The 15,279-nt window shown below is 41.7% G+C and overlaps 3 protein-coding genes across 9 annotated transcripts in view; 2 read left to right on the top strand and 1 right to left on the bottom strand.

Moving 5' to 3' along the window:
* The first annotated feature begins 673 nt into the window (after window positions 1–673).
* Window positions 674–3,251, top strand: LOC119701904 (fibrinogen-like protein 1-like protein). Its single transcript, XM_038139172.1, has 2 exons — window positions 674–821; window positions 2,287–3,251. The coding sequence occupies exons 1-2, from the start codon at window positions 674–676 to the stop codon at window positions 2,985–2,987; spliced, it is 849 nt and encodes a 282-aa protein (XP_037995100.1). The 3' UTR covers window positions 2,988–3,251.
* Window positions 3,252–4,623: 1,372 nt separating this feature from the next.
* Window positions 4,624–15,279, bottom strand: part of CHRM5 (cholinergic receptor muscarinic 5) — an 83,674-nt gene continuing 73,018 nt past the window's right edge. For 6 of the 7 annotated variants that reach the window (XM_038139168.1, XM_038139167.1, XM_038139166.1 and 3 more), the window contains one exon: window positions 4,624–8,886. In XM_038139168.1, coding sequence (XP_037995096.1) covers window positions 7,217–8,803 — 1,587 coding nt within the window. In that variant the 5' untranslated portion in view covers window positions 8,804–8,886 and the 3' untranslated portion in view covers window positions 4,624–7,216. The remainder of the gene's footprint in view (window positions 8,887–15,279) is intronic. The other variant, XM_038139163.1, reaches the window with a different exon arrangement.
* AVEN (apoptosis and caspase activation inhibitor) overlaps window positions 13,959–15,279 on the top strand; it is an 85,974-nt gene continuing 84,653 nt past the window's right edge. The window contains exon 1 of the mRNA XM_038139171.1: window positions 13,959–14,427. Within this exon, the coding sequence (XP_037995099.1) occupies window positions 14,185–14,427 (243 nt within the window). The 5' untranslated portion in view covers window positions 13,959–14,184. The remainder of the gene's footprint in view (window positions 14,428–15,279) is intronic.

A 15,279-nucleotide genomic window follows, 5' to 3' on the forward strand; every position in this document is an offset into this window, starting at 1 on the left:
AAGAGGCTAAAGAAAAGATCTTTTGCTTTGTTTACTGAACTTTTTTTTTTAAAAATCTGATTGAAACCTGTGATGTGTTATTTTAAGCAGTAGATATGAATTCACAAAATAGCATAGTTCAGGTTAAATGAGTTCTCCAGTGCATGGAAACCTTTCCAGCACTAGGAAAACCACGTCTCTGAGTACTGCTTGAGCTACAGTCAGTCAGCAGAGCTAATGTTACTGCTTCTGTCCCTTCGACCATTGGTGTCTCTATTTCACTATAGTTTGGATTCATGAAATAATAAAAATTCAACTCTAATAATTAAAAGTTGTGCTTTTTTTGTTTGTCACTATGTTACTCTTGATGGCTTTTTGCCACACTCAAAATTGCATTATGTTTCATTGCCTAGCATGGCACAAGGTGACAGGTGAGACATGTTCTAAGTGTCTCAGCACGGGACACTCTGTCAGAGAAATGAATGGTTTCTCAACAAATGAGACATCCGGAAAGGAGAGATCCTTCAAAGATGGGAGAAGCCAACTTTGGCAGAGGTTTACTGTATTGAAGCTCAATATTTCAAAACCTTTCTCATTCAGAACTTTTGTACTAGAAGTCATAAATATTGCCATTTTCAGCTCCAGTCTATGTTACAGTTCTGTATTGCTGCAGGAGGACTGACACAGAAGGAAGATGCCATTGAGGAGCTCAGCAGGATTCATGCTGCTCTTGCTCTCTCAGTGCACTGTGTCCCTGGGCACCAAAGAGGCAGTGGTCCTGGCTAATGCCCACCTTCTTCCCCAAAGAGACTATGAGAGACTGGGAAATGCCAATGAGAAAGGTACTCATGAAGACAGTGAGTGATTTGGAAGCGTTCTGTGTTTTACTTTATTGCTTTGCTGTAATATTTTCAACTAACATATACCAAAGCTAGCCCTGGAAGAATAATTTGCAATATGAACATGTCCTGCCACAAAGTCCTGAACCTGCCTGTAGAAGTTGTTCTATAATGATCACTGAGAAGGGCAACTCTGAGGATCACTGGGTGCATTGCTGGCTTGGACATCATCAAATAAATTACTTAAATAAACCTTCTATAAAATCATGGCATCACATTTGGAGTCAGGTAGGCTATGTCTACCAGGCAAATGCAATCTTTTACTGAATTTTTCTCACAGAGATAATAAAATTGTCAAGTTTTTATTAAATGCAAATTGCAAATATTGCACAGTTTAATGACATAAGGACATGCCTTTCAAATCTATGGCGAAGTGAGTTATTGCAATTTATAAACAGATTTCTGAGTAACAGAATAATGAATACCATCCTTCTCTACAAAAGGAATTCTCTCTTTATAAGTTCGTACATATGTAAATGTATATTTAAATAAATTAGGTTCTGGCTCTTAAGAAGCCTCAGAATCAGTTGCAAAATTCAGAGCATTGTGCCACAGTCTCAGAGATGCTTGATATTATACTAGAGCAAGAAGTTACCTTATAAACACGTTACATTTAAAAAAAACCCAGTAAATATTTTAGCCCAACAGAGAGGGTCAACCCAAGCCTTATATGCCATTTTTGTTACCCTCTAAGTCTACTGGATAAGCAATAAAATGGAAAAGCAGTTTCACCAATCTTCCTGATACTGGTGTTCAGCACTGAACAGAACTGTAGTTCTACCTGCAAGAGTCCCTGATAAAATTTAGCCTGGAGTTTGAGTGAAAAGAACTCATCCTAAGAAAATCCTCAGATGTTTATGTTTTATATTAACATGAAATATGCTTTAATATCTCCCTTTTATTAATGAACACATGGCATACATTTCAGAATTTAACACAAGAATGTTAGAGGTGCCTGAGGTATAAATTGGTTCAAGAAAAAATTTGTTCATTGAGGAAAAAAACTAGGTCTAGTTATTAAACTCAATTGTCCTACAGATGGCACAGGGAATTGTCAACTTGCTGAATACTCAATCTGGAAGAACACTGGTGAAAAAGAAATGATCTGTACATAGTGTTTGGCTTTTCAACCATATTCCTGTCATAAATACAAAATCATACTTCTGTTGTACAACCATTTATTGAATTTCTGACTATTTCCTGCATGCTTCTCCCAGAAATCTTCCCCCTTTAGCTGAATAAATGGCCATCAGCTGCAATGAAGTCAGCCAGCTTCCATTCTGAAAAGAGTCATTCAATCACTCTAAAGGACAGAATTCAATTTCTGAAATGTACTATTTGAACATAATTTACTTTAATTTTTGTGTGTGTGTGTGTGGTTTTGTTTTTTTTTTTTTTTTTTACTCAGACTATCCAAGGGATTGTTTTGAGATTTTAAAGCACTCCAAAGGAAATTCCAGAGATGGCCTTTACATCATCCAACCAAAAGAGGAACCAATTGTTGTCTTTTGTAACATGCAGGACGGTGGCTGGACAGTAATCCAGCACATTACAGCCAACAGCACTGTTGACTTTGACAGGACCTGGCAGGACTACAAATATGGATTTGGCTCTGTTCATGAGAACCACTGGTTAGGAAATGAATACATGCATCAGTTAACTGGCAGCTCAGTGCAATATATACTAGGAGTTAAACTTGTAAATCTAAATGCTGAAGTCAAATGGGGACAGTATGAGCCATTCCTGATTGAGGGGGAAGAGTCTCAGTATCGAATCAGGGTTGGTCTTTACAAAGGCAACGCCACCGATGCGCTGACCCTGGACACAGAAGCTTATCTCCATGACAACCAGAAGTTCACCACCAAGGACAGAGACAATGACAATTACTTTATGAATTGTGCTAAGCTGGAACTCAATGGCATTCCTGGGGGAGGCTGGTGGTACGACGCATGTGCTGGAGCAAACCTAAACCGCAGGAATGTGATATACTGGCAAAAAGACTGCAGCAAGCAACACCCCTGCAAGTTTGCATGGATGATGGTCAAACCCATCGAGCACCACCAGTCATACCCTACCAAGGCCTGCTCCTGTCAGAAAGTTGAACTGTAGACAAGCCATGTGTATTTGACAGGAACATGGACTCAAGTGACTGAAGTGAACACACTGACTGAGTAATAATCCTAAGTAACCATGGCTGGAAATTTAAATTGGGCCTCTGTAAGGGCTTTATGTTGACGTAATGCCCAGGACTGGAATATGACACAGAAATTTGCCAACCACACAAGTGAGAAACTGTCAGAAACTGAGGCCTTTACCACAAGATTTAAATAACCAGAAGATTTAAATAATTAATTTTATACTATTTTAGCCATAAGACAAGTCTGATATGAAATCCAGGATATGATGTCTTGTACAATATATACATGAATAAAAATGCATTTCAGAAGGCTTTGCTCTGGTGCCAATGTTCATGATTGATTGCACATCTATAATTGCACATTTTCATTTATTGTGGAGGGAGGAAATTTCAAGTTAAATACCTACGTTTACAAAATGCACACTGAAGAGGACTCCAACAGGCCTTTTATTTCTAACTTTAGTGAATGGTGTTTTAATATTTAAAACTGGAATTAATCATCTCCCATGGCTTCTTTCCCCCTTCAGCCTCTATCTTGGCATTGTAATCCAGGAATTCAGTAAAAGCTGCCCCAGCTTAAGAGGTCTACTGAAACAGAAGCCATCAGCAACCAGAGTCTGGAGTAGGACCTGCTGAGAAGAAAACTTCTGAAGGATTTGAAATGTTTGGTTTATTTGAGGAGGACTGACTTTGGTATATCAGCAGATACATGAATAAACTAGTGACATTTAGTGACCAATGGCAAAAATACTGAGTAAAAGGCAGCACTTTTAGTGAGTCTAACAAAGACTGAAGTTCCTTAATTGTAAAAAATTACATTTACCAAGATGGAAAAAAAATTGTAACACCATCCCTTTCTGAAATCGCTAATAGGCATAGATTATCTCCTGTTTTACAACATGATGTTATAATTTTTAAATTGTTTTAATTCCTTATGGGGTAACCATTATAAAATCAGGAAGCTTATTAAAGCTCAAGGTTTTATGACACTCAATTGTCAAATGTAAGAACGTTTCTTAGGGAGTTCAGTAAGTGGTAATGGAGATATGGGGGAGACCACATAAGAGACAGAGTAGCCTCTTACTGACTTGCTAGGGGGTAAAGCCAAGCAGTGAAGTGAAAAGACACCGTATCATTTTCTAGAGTTAAGGTTTAGCCTGTGTTTCAAAACAGAGAAGCCACTGAGTACCCAGCAGCTGCAGGAGCATTACATTTATCTACAAACATAAATCATATTTGCAAAAAATGAATGTTAGTTGATAAATTATGGGGATTTGGAATATGTAGGGATGCTGGCATATATATGAAAAGGGAGAGACAAAGATCATATGCCTGGTTTATGGGAAAATTCAATACTTTAAAATATAAAAGGTGCTGGGTCCCTGTAAAGCTTAGTTAGGGATTTAAGCATATATATTGACAATACATACATATCTATATATATGTATGCATATGAAGTTATGTAAAACAAAAATGTAGTTTTACAAAAAGCATTTCATTAGTCCATGACAATAATCAATTACAGGATCAGTAAAAATGTCATTTAAAGGACAGATAACAAGATAACAAGATTGTCCTACACTGCAGAAGTCCCACAACACTTTTTAAAAAGGTACAAAGTACAATCAAGTACTATCTGATACTCTGATGTGGACCATGTTTATCTTTTTGAGGTTTTGATTTTTTTTAAGAATAAGCATCCTACATAACAATAAAGTAACACACACCTCTTTATATAATTCTTGATATTTACAATGTACTCATGTGTGGCCATGTCATCTCTCACATGGTTAGGTGCTAGCAGCATAATTGGTGCACAGATTTCACAATTACATTGAACCAACATTGTTGCATCCATCACTGTGTATTCTAATACATTTACTGAGCAGAGTCCATAAACATTTACAGAACATTCTTGATCAACAGACTTGAAAAACAACAAAAAATACTCCATTTAATTCCAGTAAGAGCCAATGCTTCATTTCAGCAATAACAGCACAGCTATCAGGAACTGTTACTACCTCATAAATTTTGCCTTTAACTACAGCTTGTGCCCCCAGAGAGCCACATTCATTTGCTAAAAATCAAACATAGTTTACTGAATGACTGGTCTGATGTAATACAAAATAAACCCACTCTAACAACCAATTTGTACATAGTTACTGTACACAGGAAAAGCTCTGGATAGTGACAGAACAAAGCTGATGAAAGAGTTTTTATAAAGACCTCTGCTTTCCTTTCATAAGTAACCATATGCTAATGCACAAAAAAATAATAGGGCCAGTATGGTGTGTTACAAAATCAATCATGTGGCGTTAGAGAACATATTTTTGCATTAGTACACTGCTAATCTTTCACTGACAAAATTTTCCCCTATGGACACTAGGGCTAAAAAAATGTTAATCACTTGTACTGTGATTGCTGACATGGAGGATTTATCTATCTGTAGGAGAACATTCTGACAGTATGCTAAATTAATACGTTATACAAACAATTTCATTGAGAGCAATGGTACATTCACAATGACTTATACAATCCCTGAAATGTGCAACTGGCTAATGTCACCACTGCAATGTCCTGCTAAAGTGTACAGTAGATATAATATGAAGATTGTCTCAAGCTAATATTCCAAAGTATCTCACTCAGAATTTTGATAGAAAGGCTAGAACTGAATTTTAATGTGGTGTACATGAAGATCTTTCTCATTCCTTCATAAATATTTTTCTTTAGTATTCTTCACCTCATGACTCCTGTTGCCATTAACTTTGTTTTCTCAGGACCTTTTCTGCAGCTTCTTGGTTTTTCCCACCAGAGGGAGGTTACCAGCTCCATTCCAAAGGCCTTCTGCTGAAGGCAGCCCCTTGCTTGCCCACTCACTCGGTCAGTGCTGCAGGGCTCCTGCCAATCTAACACAGACATCAGGAAGGCAAAGGCAGCTCAGCTTTGGCACCAAGAATCCTCTCAAATCACAGTCAGTGGTGAGTCTCAGCTTGTAACTAGGCCAGTACAACCCAGTCCCAGCAGCCACAGCCACCAGGGGTGTTGACCTCAGCCACATCTGTAGCAGATGTGGTTTTGCTGCACCAAAAGAGAGTGCCTGAAGATAACTCATGTTTCCAAGCACCTGATGTTGACTAGTACTTGTAAAGCTATCTAATGACAAAGAATTCAAAGTGTTTTTAATAGTTTTACAGAAACATTAAAAAGTTGCCTAAAAAATCTTTCCTCTTTAAAGGATGCCAGTTCTCTCACTGTTTATATATAGGTAAATGTTATGGAAACTTTTGGAGCAAGGTGTAGCGCAACAAAGGAGATTGCAGAAAAGACTTTCCTTGTGCTGTAGACAGACTGTGTCCATTATGCTTTACAGTCAGTTCTGATTTGTACCATTGTCACTGTTGAATAAATTTTTTTCATTTCATGAATTTTTTCACTTCCTTCAGAGGTGAGAACTGTAGAAATTCAGAGGTGTCACCATTTTTGAAAATGTCAGTGACTTGCAGAATGGAAATGATATTGGGACTGGCTCCTTCATGTACAAAATACATTATCTATTTCTTCCACTGTAAGCCCTTCCACTACGAGCCCTTCCAAAGTCGCCACAAGAGTCATCCTTAAAGTGGAAATTTTCTCAGTATTATATTCTATAATGTAGGATTCATAACACTTTGAGTGTTATGAATCTCCCTAACCATTTGCTATTGGGGATGACAGCATTTATGCTTTAGATAGTCCTTGTTTCATCTCAACAGCTGATGGTAAAGCCTCAAAACAGAAGTAGCACAGGCTGCATTGCTTGGAATGCTGAAAACTAAATAAAAAATACATCAGCAAAGAACTATAGGAAGAAAGTTTTGCCTAGAGGGAGACAGACTGAATGACCTAATCAGATGACTGGATGATCATCCCAGTCTAATTTCTAGTAGTTTGTAGTTTACTCTACCTCTGCTCAGGCTGAAAGAAAGGACATAAAACACTAAACACAATAATTGTAATGCGATTCTACTGCATAGTCAAAAGCAACCTGTGTTGCTCATAGCAGCCACTGACATTTTTATCCCAAGCACACTACTTTCATGCAAAATTTTACTTTTCAGCCGATTTTTTAACCACTAGACACAACAACAATGGCTTTGAAAATACAGAATTTGTTAGGTTACATCAATATCTATATTTCTCCTTATTTCTTATACAAGAACAATTATGGCAGTCTGGTATTGCCCTGCCAGTATAGTTTCTCTTCCACTTTTTTCTTTTTCCACTGGCAGAAAAGCAGCATCTTAAAAGTCTTCCTGAAAGTTTTATTACAGAGGGCATAACAAATGGGGTTAACAGTGCTGTTCACATAGCATAGCCAATATCCAAGGTGCCACAGTGTCAGGGGGATGCAGTCAGAGCAAAATGTAGAGATCAAAACCATGATATTATAGGGAGTCCATGTGATGATAAAAGCCAAAAGAATGGCACTTAAAGTCTGTGCTGCTTTGCGTTCCTTTATAAGAACCATCCGTTTCCTTTTGGTGATTTGGTTATTTATATTTGGATCCATGCTTTTGATGGAAGGGTCCTTTGACAGAGCAGCAGAACAAGGAGTTATTTTTACTTTTCGGCAACCATTGTTGGCTTCCTGAGTGCCATCAGCCTTAACCACCAAACGGAATTTATAGGCCACACATTTTTTACTTTTTTGTATGTGTTCTTTGGTAGGTGATAAAAAGTATTTCTGGTTCTCAAAATCACTTTCTTCAGGTTGGTCTTTAACAACAACATCTGTAGTCTCATTATACTCTTCTGCTTTACTTTTAGATGGACTTTTGTAAGTTACTTGGAAAACTGAGTCAGTGGCAAGTTTATCCTCATCTTCTGACGACGCGTAGCTGCTGCAGGTGGTTAACTGGTCAGCCTTAGCCCAGTCCATACAAGTACTCGCTGCCTGGGAGGCCTTCGCTGTAGCTGATGTACTTCGGCTAGATGACGACCAAGAAGCCTGACACCTCTCTCTTTTGACTAAGTTTTGCTGCTTGCAACTGAAGCAAGACTTCAGGAGAGTTTTCTGAGGCTTTATTGTCTCATACTCTGCCACAGACTCTGAGCCCTGCAGTTCAGCGAGGTCCTTGGTGCGTTTCTCGGTCTCTTTATAAATGCGGCAGTACAGAATGGTCATCACAGACACTGGAATGTAAAAAGCAGCAATTGCAGTACCAAAGGTAATAATGGGTTCATATAGAAACTGTATCTGGCACTCTTCGGGTGGCACTGTTCGTTCACCCACGAAATACTGCCAGCACAAGATTACAGGTGCCCACAACATGAAGGAAATCAGCCAAGCCATACCAATCATGATGCCAGCTCTTCTGGGTGTGCGTTTGGCCCTGTAAGTTAAAGGCCTTGTGATGGAAAAATATCTGTCAAAACTGATGACTAGGAGGTTCATTACTGAGGCATTACTAGCTACATAGTCCAGTGCTAGCCACAGGTCACAGGCGAGGCTTCCAAGAGTCCAATGGCCTATGAGTATATAGGATGTATAAAGGTTCATAGAAAATATCCCAATGATGAGATCTGCACAGGCAAGGCTGAGCAAGTAATAATTGTTGACAGTTTTGAGCTGACTGTTAACCTTAAAGGATATCATTACAAGAACATTTCCCACTATGGTTATTAAGCTTACAATTGCAGTTACAGTGGCAATAGTAATGACTTCCCAGAGGCTATGCCCTTCTAACTGCTTATGGTTGATGGATGAACTGTTTACAACAGTAGAATTGCTGAATAAATTGACTTCCATTCTTGTCCTTGGTGTATTGTCATCAGGACCTTAGCACTGTTGCATACTGCTTTCTGTACTCAGAAGCATCCTTTTGGAGATAGCTATAAAGATCAAAGCAAAAAAAAAATCAGAAAATTTAAGTAGCTCATTAAATAGCACACATTTCCATTAGTTACCATGAAAACACTTGGGAAACAACTTATCCCATTATTTGTGTTCTCTTTTCACATTTTAATTGTTATTTCTACAATTGTGAACATAACTAAAACGCACAAATGTACATCCTAGGACAATGTGCTCTGGCATTTTATGACATTTCAAAATGCAATCTTACTATTATTTCATACGACAGTCAACTACCCCAGCTCTTACATTCTGAGTATCTTAGGAGCACTCTACATATTCTCAAACACAGACATTTAAAGTTTTGCAGTAAGACAGTGAGTCATTGTGTTGTTTCCCACAGTATTTAAAATGCAAGCCAAGGTTTCAGGAATTATCTTTGAAAAATTGTAAAAGTCATCAACAACAGAGAGTAAGTAAATACTGGGGGTGCATGGGAGTTAGGAGCCACACTGGCATGGCGACAGCAAGAAACAAATAGGTGTTAGGAGTGCTTGAGGCAATGGAGGGCAATCTTTGAGCAAATGAAGCAGGTGAGGCCAAGAAGATGTTTGTGGACAAAACTCAATCACGAGAGTTTAGGACAGAGGAGACTAATGGAGTTAAGCATGAAAGTACAGTCTGGGTACTTTGGATGAGTGAATGGTAGGATTGAGGATACAGAGGAGTAAACTGCAGAGGAAGAACCAGAAGATAACCACACTGGTAAAAAATGCAAATTTAACAACCCATTTCAAATACCAAACTAATACTTGCATAAGCAGCAATAGGTGAAAACAGGACTACTCTGTTAGTGCATACATACCCCTGACATCCATTGATTTCTACATTCCTCATGGCCGTTTCTTGTGCCAGTGAACCTGTATTAGGCAAAATTTCTTTCAAAGATACCTGCTGGGTTTTTAGTAATTCCATCACATCAGGTGATGCTAATCACTTATTCAACACTTAATCTTACTAAACGGTGTAATTTTTAAATAGTCAAATAGTACTCAGTTTTTAAAGTCAAATTGTTAACAGATTTTTCTATTGGGCTTTTAGCCTGTATAAAACTGGTATGATCTCTTTTTTCAAAGCAGACATAGGTTCAGCTAAAATTATCACATGAATCACCTATTAAAGTCCATTTCTAAGTCTTTAAGATTCTCTCTACATAACATCTCTATTATATGGTCCTCCCTATCTATCCACACCACTTCTCTGTGTTTTCATCTTTGATCCTAACTCTCAGAACATTGTTTTCTTTGGTCTTGGCAAGTGTCTTTTATTAACTGCAAGCTTTTACAGACTATCTCTTTCCCTCATCTGACTTTTGTACCAAGAAGTTGTGTCCTGTCTCTCACCAGCCGAACAGAATTTTTTTCAGCCACTAGTTGAACTTTCAGAAAAGTAAGTAATTTTCTTTCATTGTCCTCTTTGTCCAACCCTAGAGGTGTTTAAGAGGTGTCTGGACCTGGCAATGGTTTAGTGGTTTAGGGGTTACAGTGGTAGTTCTGGGTTCTGGACCTGACTTTACAAGCCTCTTCCAATCTTGAATATTCTACAATTCTATGATTCTTATTTGCTTTTACTGTTTCTTTCACTTTTTTCTCCATGTCTCCTAAACATCCACAGAAGTGTATCATGTTCCTACTTCAAACCCTGCTTAAATGGTGATCTCTTGTTGTGATGAAATTGGATAATGGTAAGTTTCCTGAAAAAATGAGACTTCTGCCTATCATACTTCTCAGAATGGTTCTCCTCCATCTGTGTGTGTCTGTCCTCTCTCATTTTATATTTAAATTTTTCTGCATACACCCTGAGCCTAATTCAATGGGATTCTAATGCATGTATAGACCTTGCAGACTAGCAACAATCACAATACGTGCATGTTGACCATCTGTATGCTGGGCTCTCTCTCTCCAACCTCCAGGGCTAGTCTAGCAGCCAAGAAGAGCTGAAGTGCCACAGCAGTTCTAATTAGTCCTATGCAAAGAAGGACATTTCATCTTGGTTCTGCATTCTGGAAAGATCTCTCCCAAGTCAGAGCTGTCTTGATGGCTGGTGCACTGGCTTTACAAATCTTTACAAAAGCTTGAAGGGTAGGAATTCATTCCATGTGAAACAAAGGTGTGTGGAGTAGCTGCATGGTTGTGGTAGGTAACTGGGCTGTGAGAGAGGAATCTGTGTTTGTTACTTCACATGTCTTATGCTTCTTTTTCTGTGGACAGAACAAAGTTGTTGTTCTGTGCATTAAAAGCTCCATTTGACTAAATTTTCAAGCATGGCAGTGTGGCAGTGGGTTTAGTGTGGCAACCTCAGGGAACAATGAGGGCTGTTCGCTCTGTGAGGGAATGTGAGCACAATGCCACAGCAGGTGGGAGCTGAGGCCTGACCAAAAAGCAGCAGGACGTGGAGAAGCAGGTTTGGTTCATGAGAAGGCAAGAGACAGTGATAGTACAGTGCTTGCACAGCAAGTCTGGAGTGATGAGGCATGTCTGAGACCAAGCCAGGAAGCCCAGCCAGCAGGTCTGAGTCAGGATCTGAGCCAGGACTGAGGAGACAGAAGGCCAGGTGTAGATGTAGCTGCTGCCTGGCTGCGGTGTAGCACAGGCAAGGGCCAGTGGTACAACTCCCTGGCCTTGGGCTTTTGCATGATATCAGCTAAGGCTAGAGATGGTCTTAAAAAGGCACAGCTATGAATATCAGGTACATGAATAAACCTTTACAAACTACATTTGCCTAACACCTGGGTTTGAGCAGCCACGTAGAACAATTACAGATTGTTTCAACTTTCTGCCTTCTTTTTGCCAGAAATGGCACTTGCCTCAGAAGAGGGAAGACTGGAAATTGTACAGATGCTGTGGCCTGTAATGCCTTGTCTTTACCATGGATAGCAAGTGTCTCTCCTCTCACTTACACTCCCTAACAATTAAGAAGAAAGACTGCTCAAACTACACCATGTGGATTGCAGACTTCAGAGCAACAGGAGAAGCAGAAGTTGTTCTTGTTGTTGTTGTTGTAGTTGTTGTGACACAGATATTCCTGGTTTAAACTGACATGGGTTGGAGAAATACTGATAATACATTATGGAAACGACATAATTTCTTAATAATTTATTAATGAAAAGCACTGTTTGATCATGCAAAGCCTTCCCTCCCTAATGGGCTATTTTACTATGATGTCTATAAAGTTGACAACAGTTGACTTACTAGTACTCAAAGATCTCTTCTCAGCACATTGGCCATTCTTGTCATCTCGTCATTCTCTATCCTCTTTTGTTTCATAGGTCTGCATTTACACTTTGTGGCATTACTTTTTGTCTTCTATTTGTGTATCACTCAGGCTAATAGAGCCTGTGAGTGGGAATTCTGTGTGCTATGGTAACATAATTTATGTACATTGTCTATCATAAGAGATGATAATAATAGGCACATTAAAACTAAATTATAAAATTAAAATGCATATGTACAGTATCATGACCTTGCAATGTCTCATAATTATTAATGCATGATGTTCACGCTTGTGACTTGTAATGGTATTTGCTATGTGCTGTCAAGTAGTAATGATTTTTTTTTTCAGTCTATCTGTAAGTATTAATTATTGTGAGTTGTTAAATTTGTACATAAAGTCAGTTTACAGTTATCTGCAGGCAGATTGTTCGTGTCACAGATTAATTGCACCACAGATGCAGGCACAGCTTGGGTTCACCAGGTTTTATTAGCTCCATCTCATTCTGTCAGACCTGTGGTGGCTGCATGAGTATTGCTTGGATGTCTTTGCAATGTGCTTGCCAAAGCTGCTCCCTGTTACTTTATTTATTTGCTTGTGTGCTAAGCTAATTTACGGATTTGCTGCCCACTGTGCCCTGGAACCCAGCAGCCCACAACACAGGTAGTTGTGCAGCTACAGCACAGCCCACGATTTCACAAAATAGGAGGTTTGGTCACATTTTGCTGGAATGATTCCTGGGCTTAAAAACCCTTCTAAACCAGATCAATGTTTTAATGTGTTGTCAAATGACAGCCTGTGCGTTCAAGAGGGACTGGTGTTAGGAAACTGGTGAACTTCCCCAGGAACAGCATGAGTGGCTGCTTAGTTTAAGAATAGCAGGACAAACCAGCCTAGCACTATGGCACAAAGCTGTTCCTGTGTCTCTGCGCTGTGTCCTAAGAGGAGGATGTTCCTCAAGAAGCTGTAGAGCCAACTCATGTGGTTCATGTAGAGCAGTGCAGGCGCTGAACACCCTTTCAGCCTGGGATCAGTTGCTTTTTCCTTCATTTGCTACAGAAAGCAAAGGTCTTAGGTCACAACACTCCCATGCAGCTCTACAGGTTAGGGCAAGAGTGGCTGGAAAGCTGCCTCGTGGAAAAGGTGCTGGAGGCGCTGGTTGACAGCAGCTGAACACGAGCCAGCATGTGCCCAGGTGGCCACAAAGGCCAATGGCATGCTGGTATCAGCAACAGTGCGGCAGTGATCACTGCCTGCCCTGTACCTGGCACTGGGGCGGCCACACCTCGAGTCCTGTGTCCCCCTCTGGGCCCCTCTGTCCCTACAAGGACACCGAGGTGCTGGGACGGCTCCAGAGAAGGGCAGCGGAGCTGGGGAAGGGTCTGGAGCACAAGTCCTGTGAGGGGCAGCTGAGATGTGTTTGGTGAAGTCTGGAGAAAAGGCGGCCCAGGGAGACCTTACCGCTCTCTACAACAGCCTCAGAGGAAGCCGCAGCGAGGCGAGGAGGGTTCCCTTCTCCTGGGTTGCAAGTGACAAGATGAAAACAGCCTCAAGCTGCACCTGAGGATGTTTACAATGGGTATTAGGTAAATTTCTTCACCAAGAGCGTGGTTAGGCATCGGAACAGGCTGCCCAGGGAAGCAATAGAATCACCTTCCTTGGAAGTATTTAAAAGATGTGTAAATGTGGGGCTCATGAACATGGTTTAGTGGTGGAAGTGGCAGTGCAGGCTTAACAGCTGGACTGAGTGATAGCCAAGATCTTCTCCAACCTAAACAATTCCATAATTCATCTAGCTTTAGCTAAGAGCTCTATTTTCTAAGCACTAAATACGTGTTTTTATTCACACACGAGGATGCGATTTTGCCCTCCCCGCTCGTTGGTCCCCGCAGGAGGTGCGGGCCCGGCCCGGCCCGGCCCGGGGCTGCCCGCGCGCCAGCCGCCCGCAGGGGGCGCTGCCGAGGCCGCTCCTCGGCCGCCATTTCCCCGGGCCCCGGCGAGCGGCCCTTTCCGGCAGTGGGCGGGACGGGCGCGGCCCCGGCGGCCCGCGGCAGGCGAGCCCGGCCATGCAGGCGGAGCGGGGCGGCAGCCGGCCCCGCAGGGAAGGGGCCCGACACGGCCGGCGGCGCCCCTGCGGCGCGCCCGACGCGGCGACGGAAGGAGGCGGCGGGGACGGCCACGGGCGCGGAGGAGGCGGGGGCCGGGGAAGAGGCGGCGCTTACGGGCACCGAGGAGGCGGGGGACGGGGCAGGCGAGAGCCCCGAGGTCGCGGGGCAGCGCCAGCGCCCAGCACCCAGCAGCACCGGCGGGTAAGCGGCAGGAGAGCCCGCCCTCCGCGGCAGCAGGGGGAGGCGGAGCTCGTGCGGGGCCCCGGGGCGGCCCTTGGGCTGGGGGCACAACCCTCCACTCCCATCTCCTCCCCTTCCCGAGGTGGAGCCAGGCTGGCAGCCGTGCCCCAGCCTGTGCGGTGGGTTGGGACTGGCGGCGGTACCGCCCGGGACCAGCTGCAGCGTCCTTGTGCCCTTTCCTGCTCTGGGGCAGCTCAGCCTGCGCGCTCTGGTGCAGCATAACACAGGGCTTGTCTTGCCGAAATACGTGTGTAATTTCGCGCTGAAAAGATGAAAGTCTTGTTTGAAAAATGCATCTGAAAAAAATGCCTCCTCAGTTTGCAAACTGAGATGGAGAATTGTTGAGCAGTTTTGGCACATGTGAGATGTTTTAATGGTTGGACTTGAACGATCTTAGAGATCTTTTCCAGCCTTTACGGTTCTGTGATCAGAAGTTGAAATGAGCGTGTCTTGTCCAGCCTGTGGTACTCCCAGTGAAGACGTGGTATCAGAGCACACCTTTCATAATGGATGTCTGTGATTCACTGGGTATCATTTGTCATTAATAGAAGTTGATAGCTGTGCATCAACCCATTATAAAATGTTTTAGCAGATTAAAAGTAACACAGACATACCATTGTGTACCACAATTACATAGGCAATTTCCTGTGGAGGTATTATCTACCTCACCATGGTATGAGATCAATGCTATGCTTTTAAAAAGAGTTCCTGTAAAGAATGCTTTGACTACTTCATTAGGATTGTTTTGCTTCTGTTAGCATTGTTGCAACATGGAAATCATGTCCCTGGATTGGCAAAGAGATTACAATGATG

Source organism: Motacilla alba, chromosome 5 (genome assembly GCF_015832195.1).
Source record: "Motacilla alba alba isolate MOTALB_02 chromosome 5, Motacilla_alba_V1.0_pri, whole genome shotgun sequence".
Taxonomy (NCBI): Eukaryota; Metazoa; Chordata; class Aves; order Passeriformes; family Motacillidae; genus Motacilla; species Motacilla alba.

Coding starts and splice junctions, on each gene's coding strand:
- LOC119701904 (XM_038139172.1), top strand. CDS start 674: ATGCCATTGAGGAGCTCAGCAGGATTCATGCTGCTCTTGCTCTCTCAG. Junction 822..2,286: donor GGGAAATGCCAATGAGAAAG/GTACTCATGAAG, acceptor TTTTTTACTCAG/ACTATCCAAGGGATTGTTTT.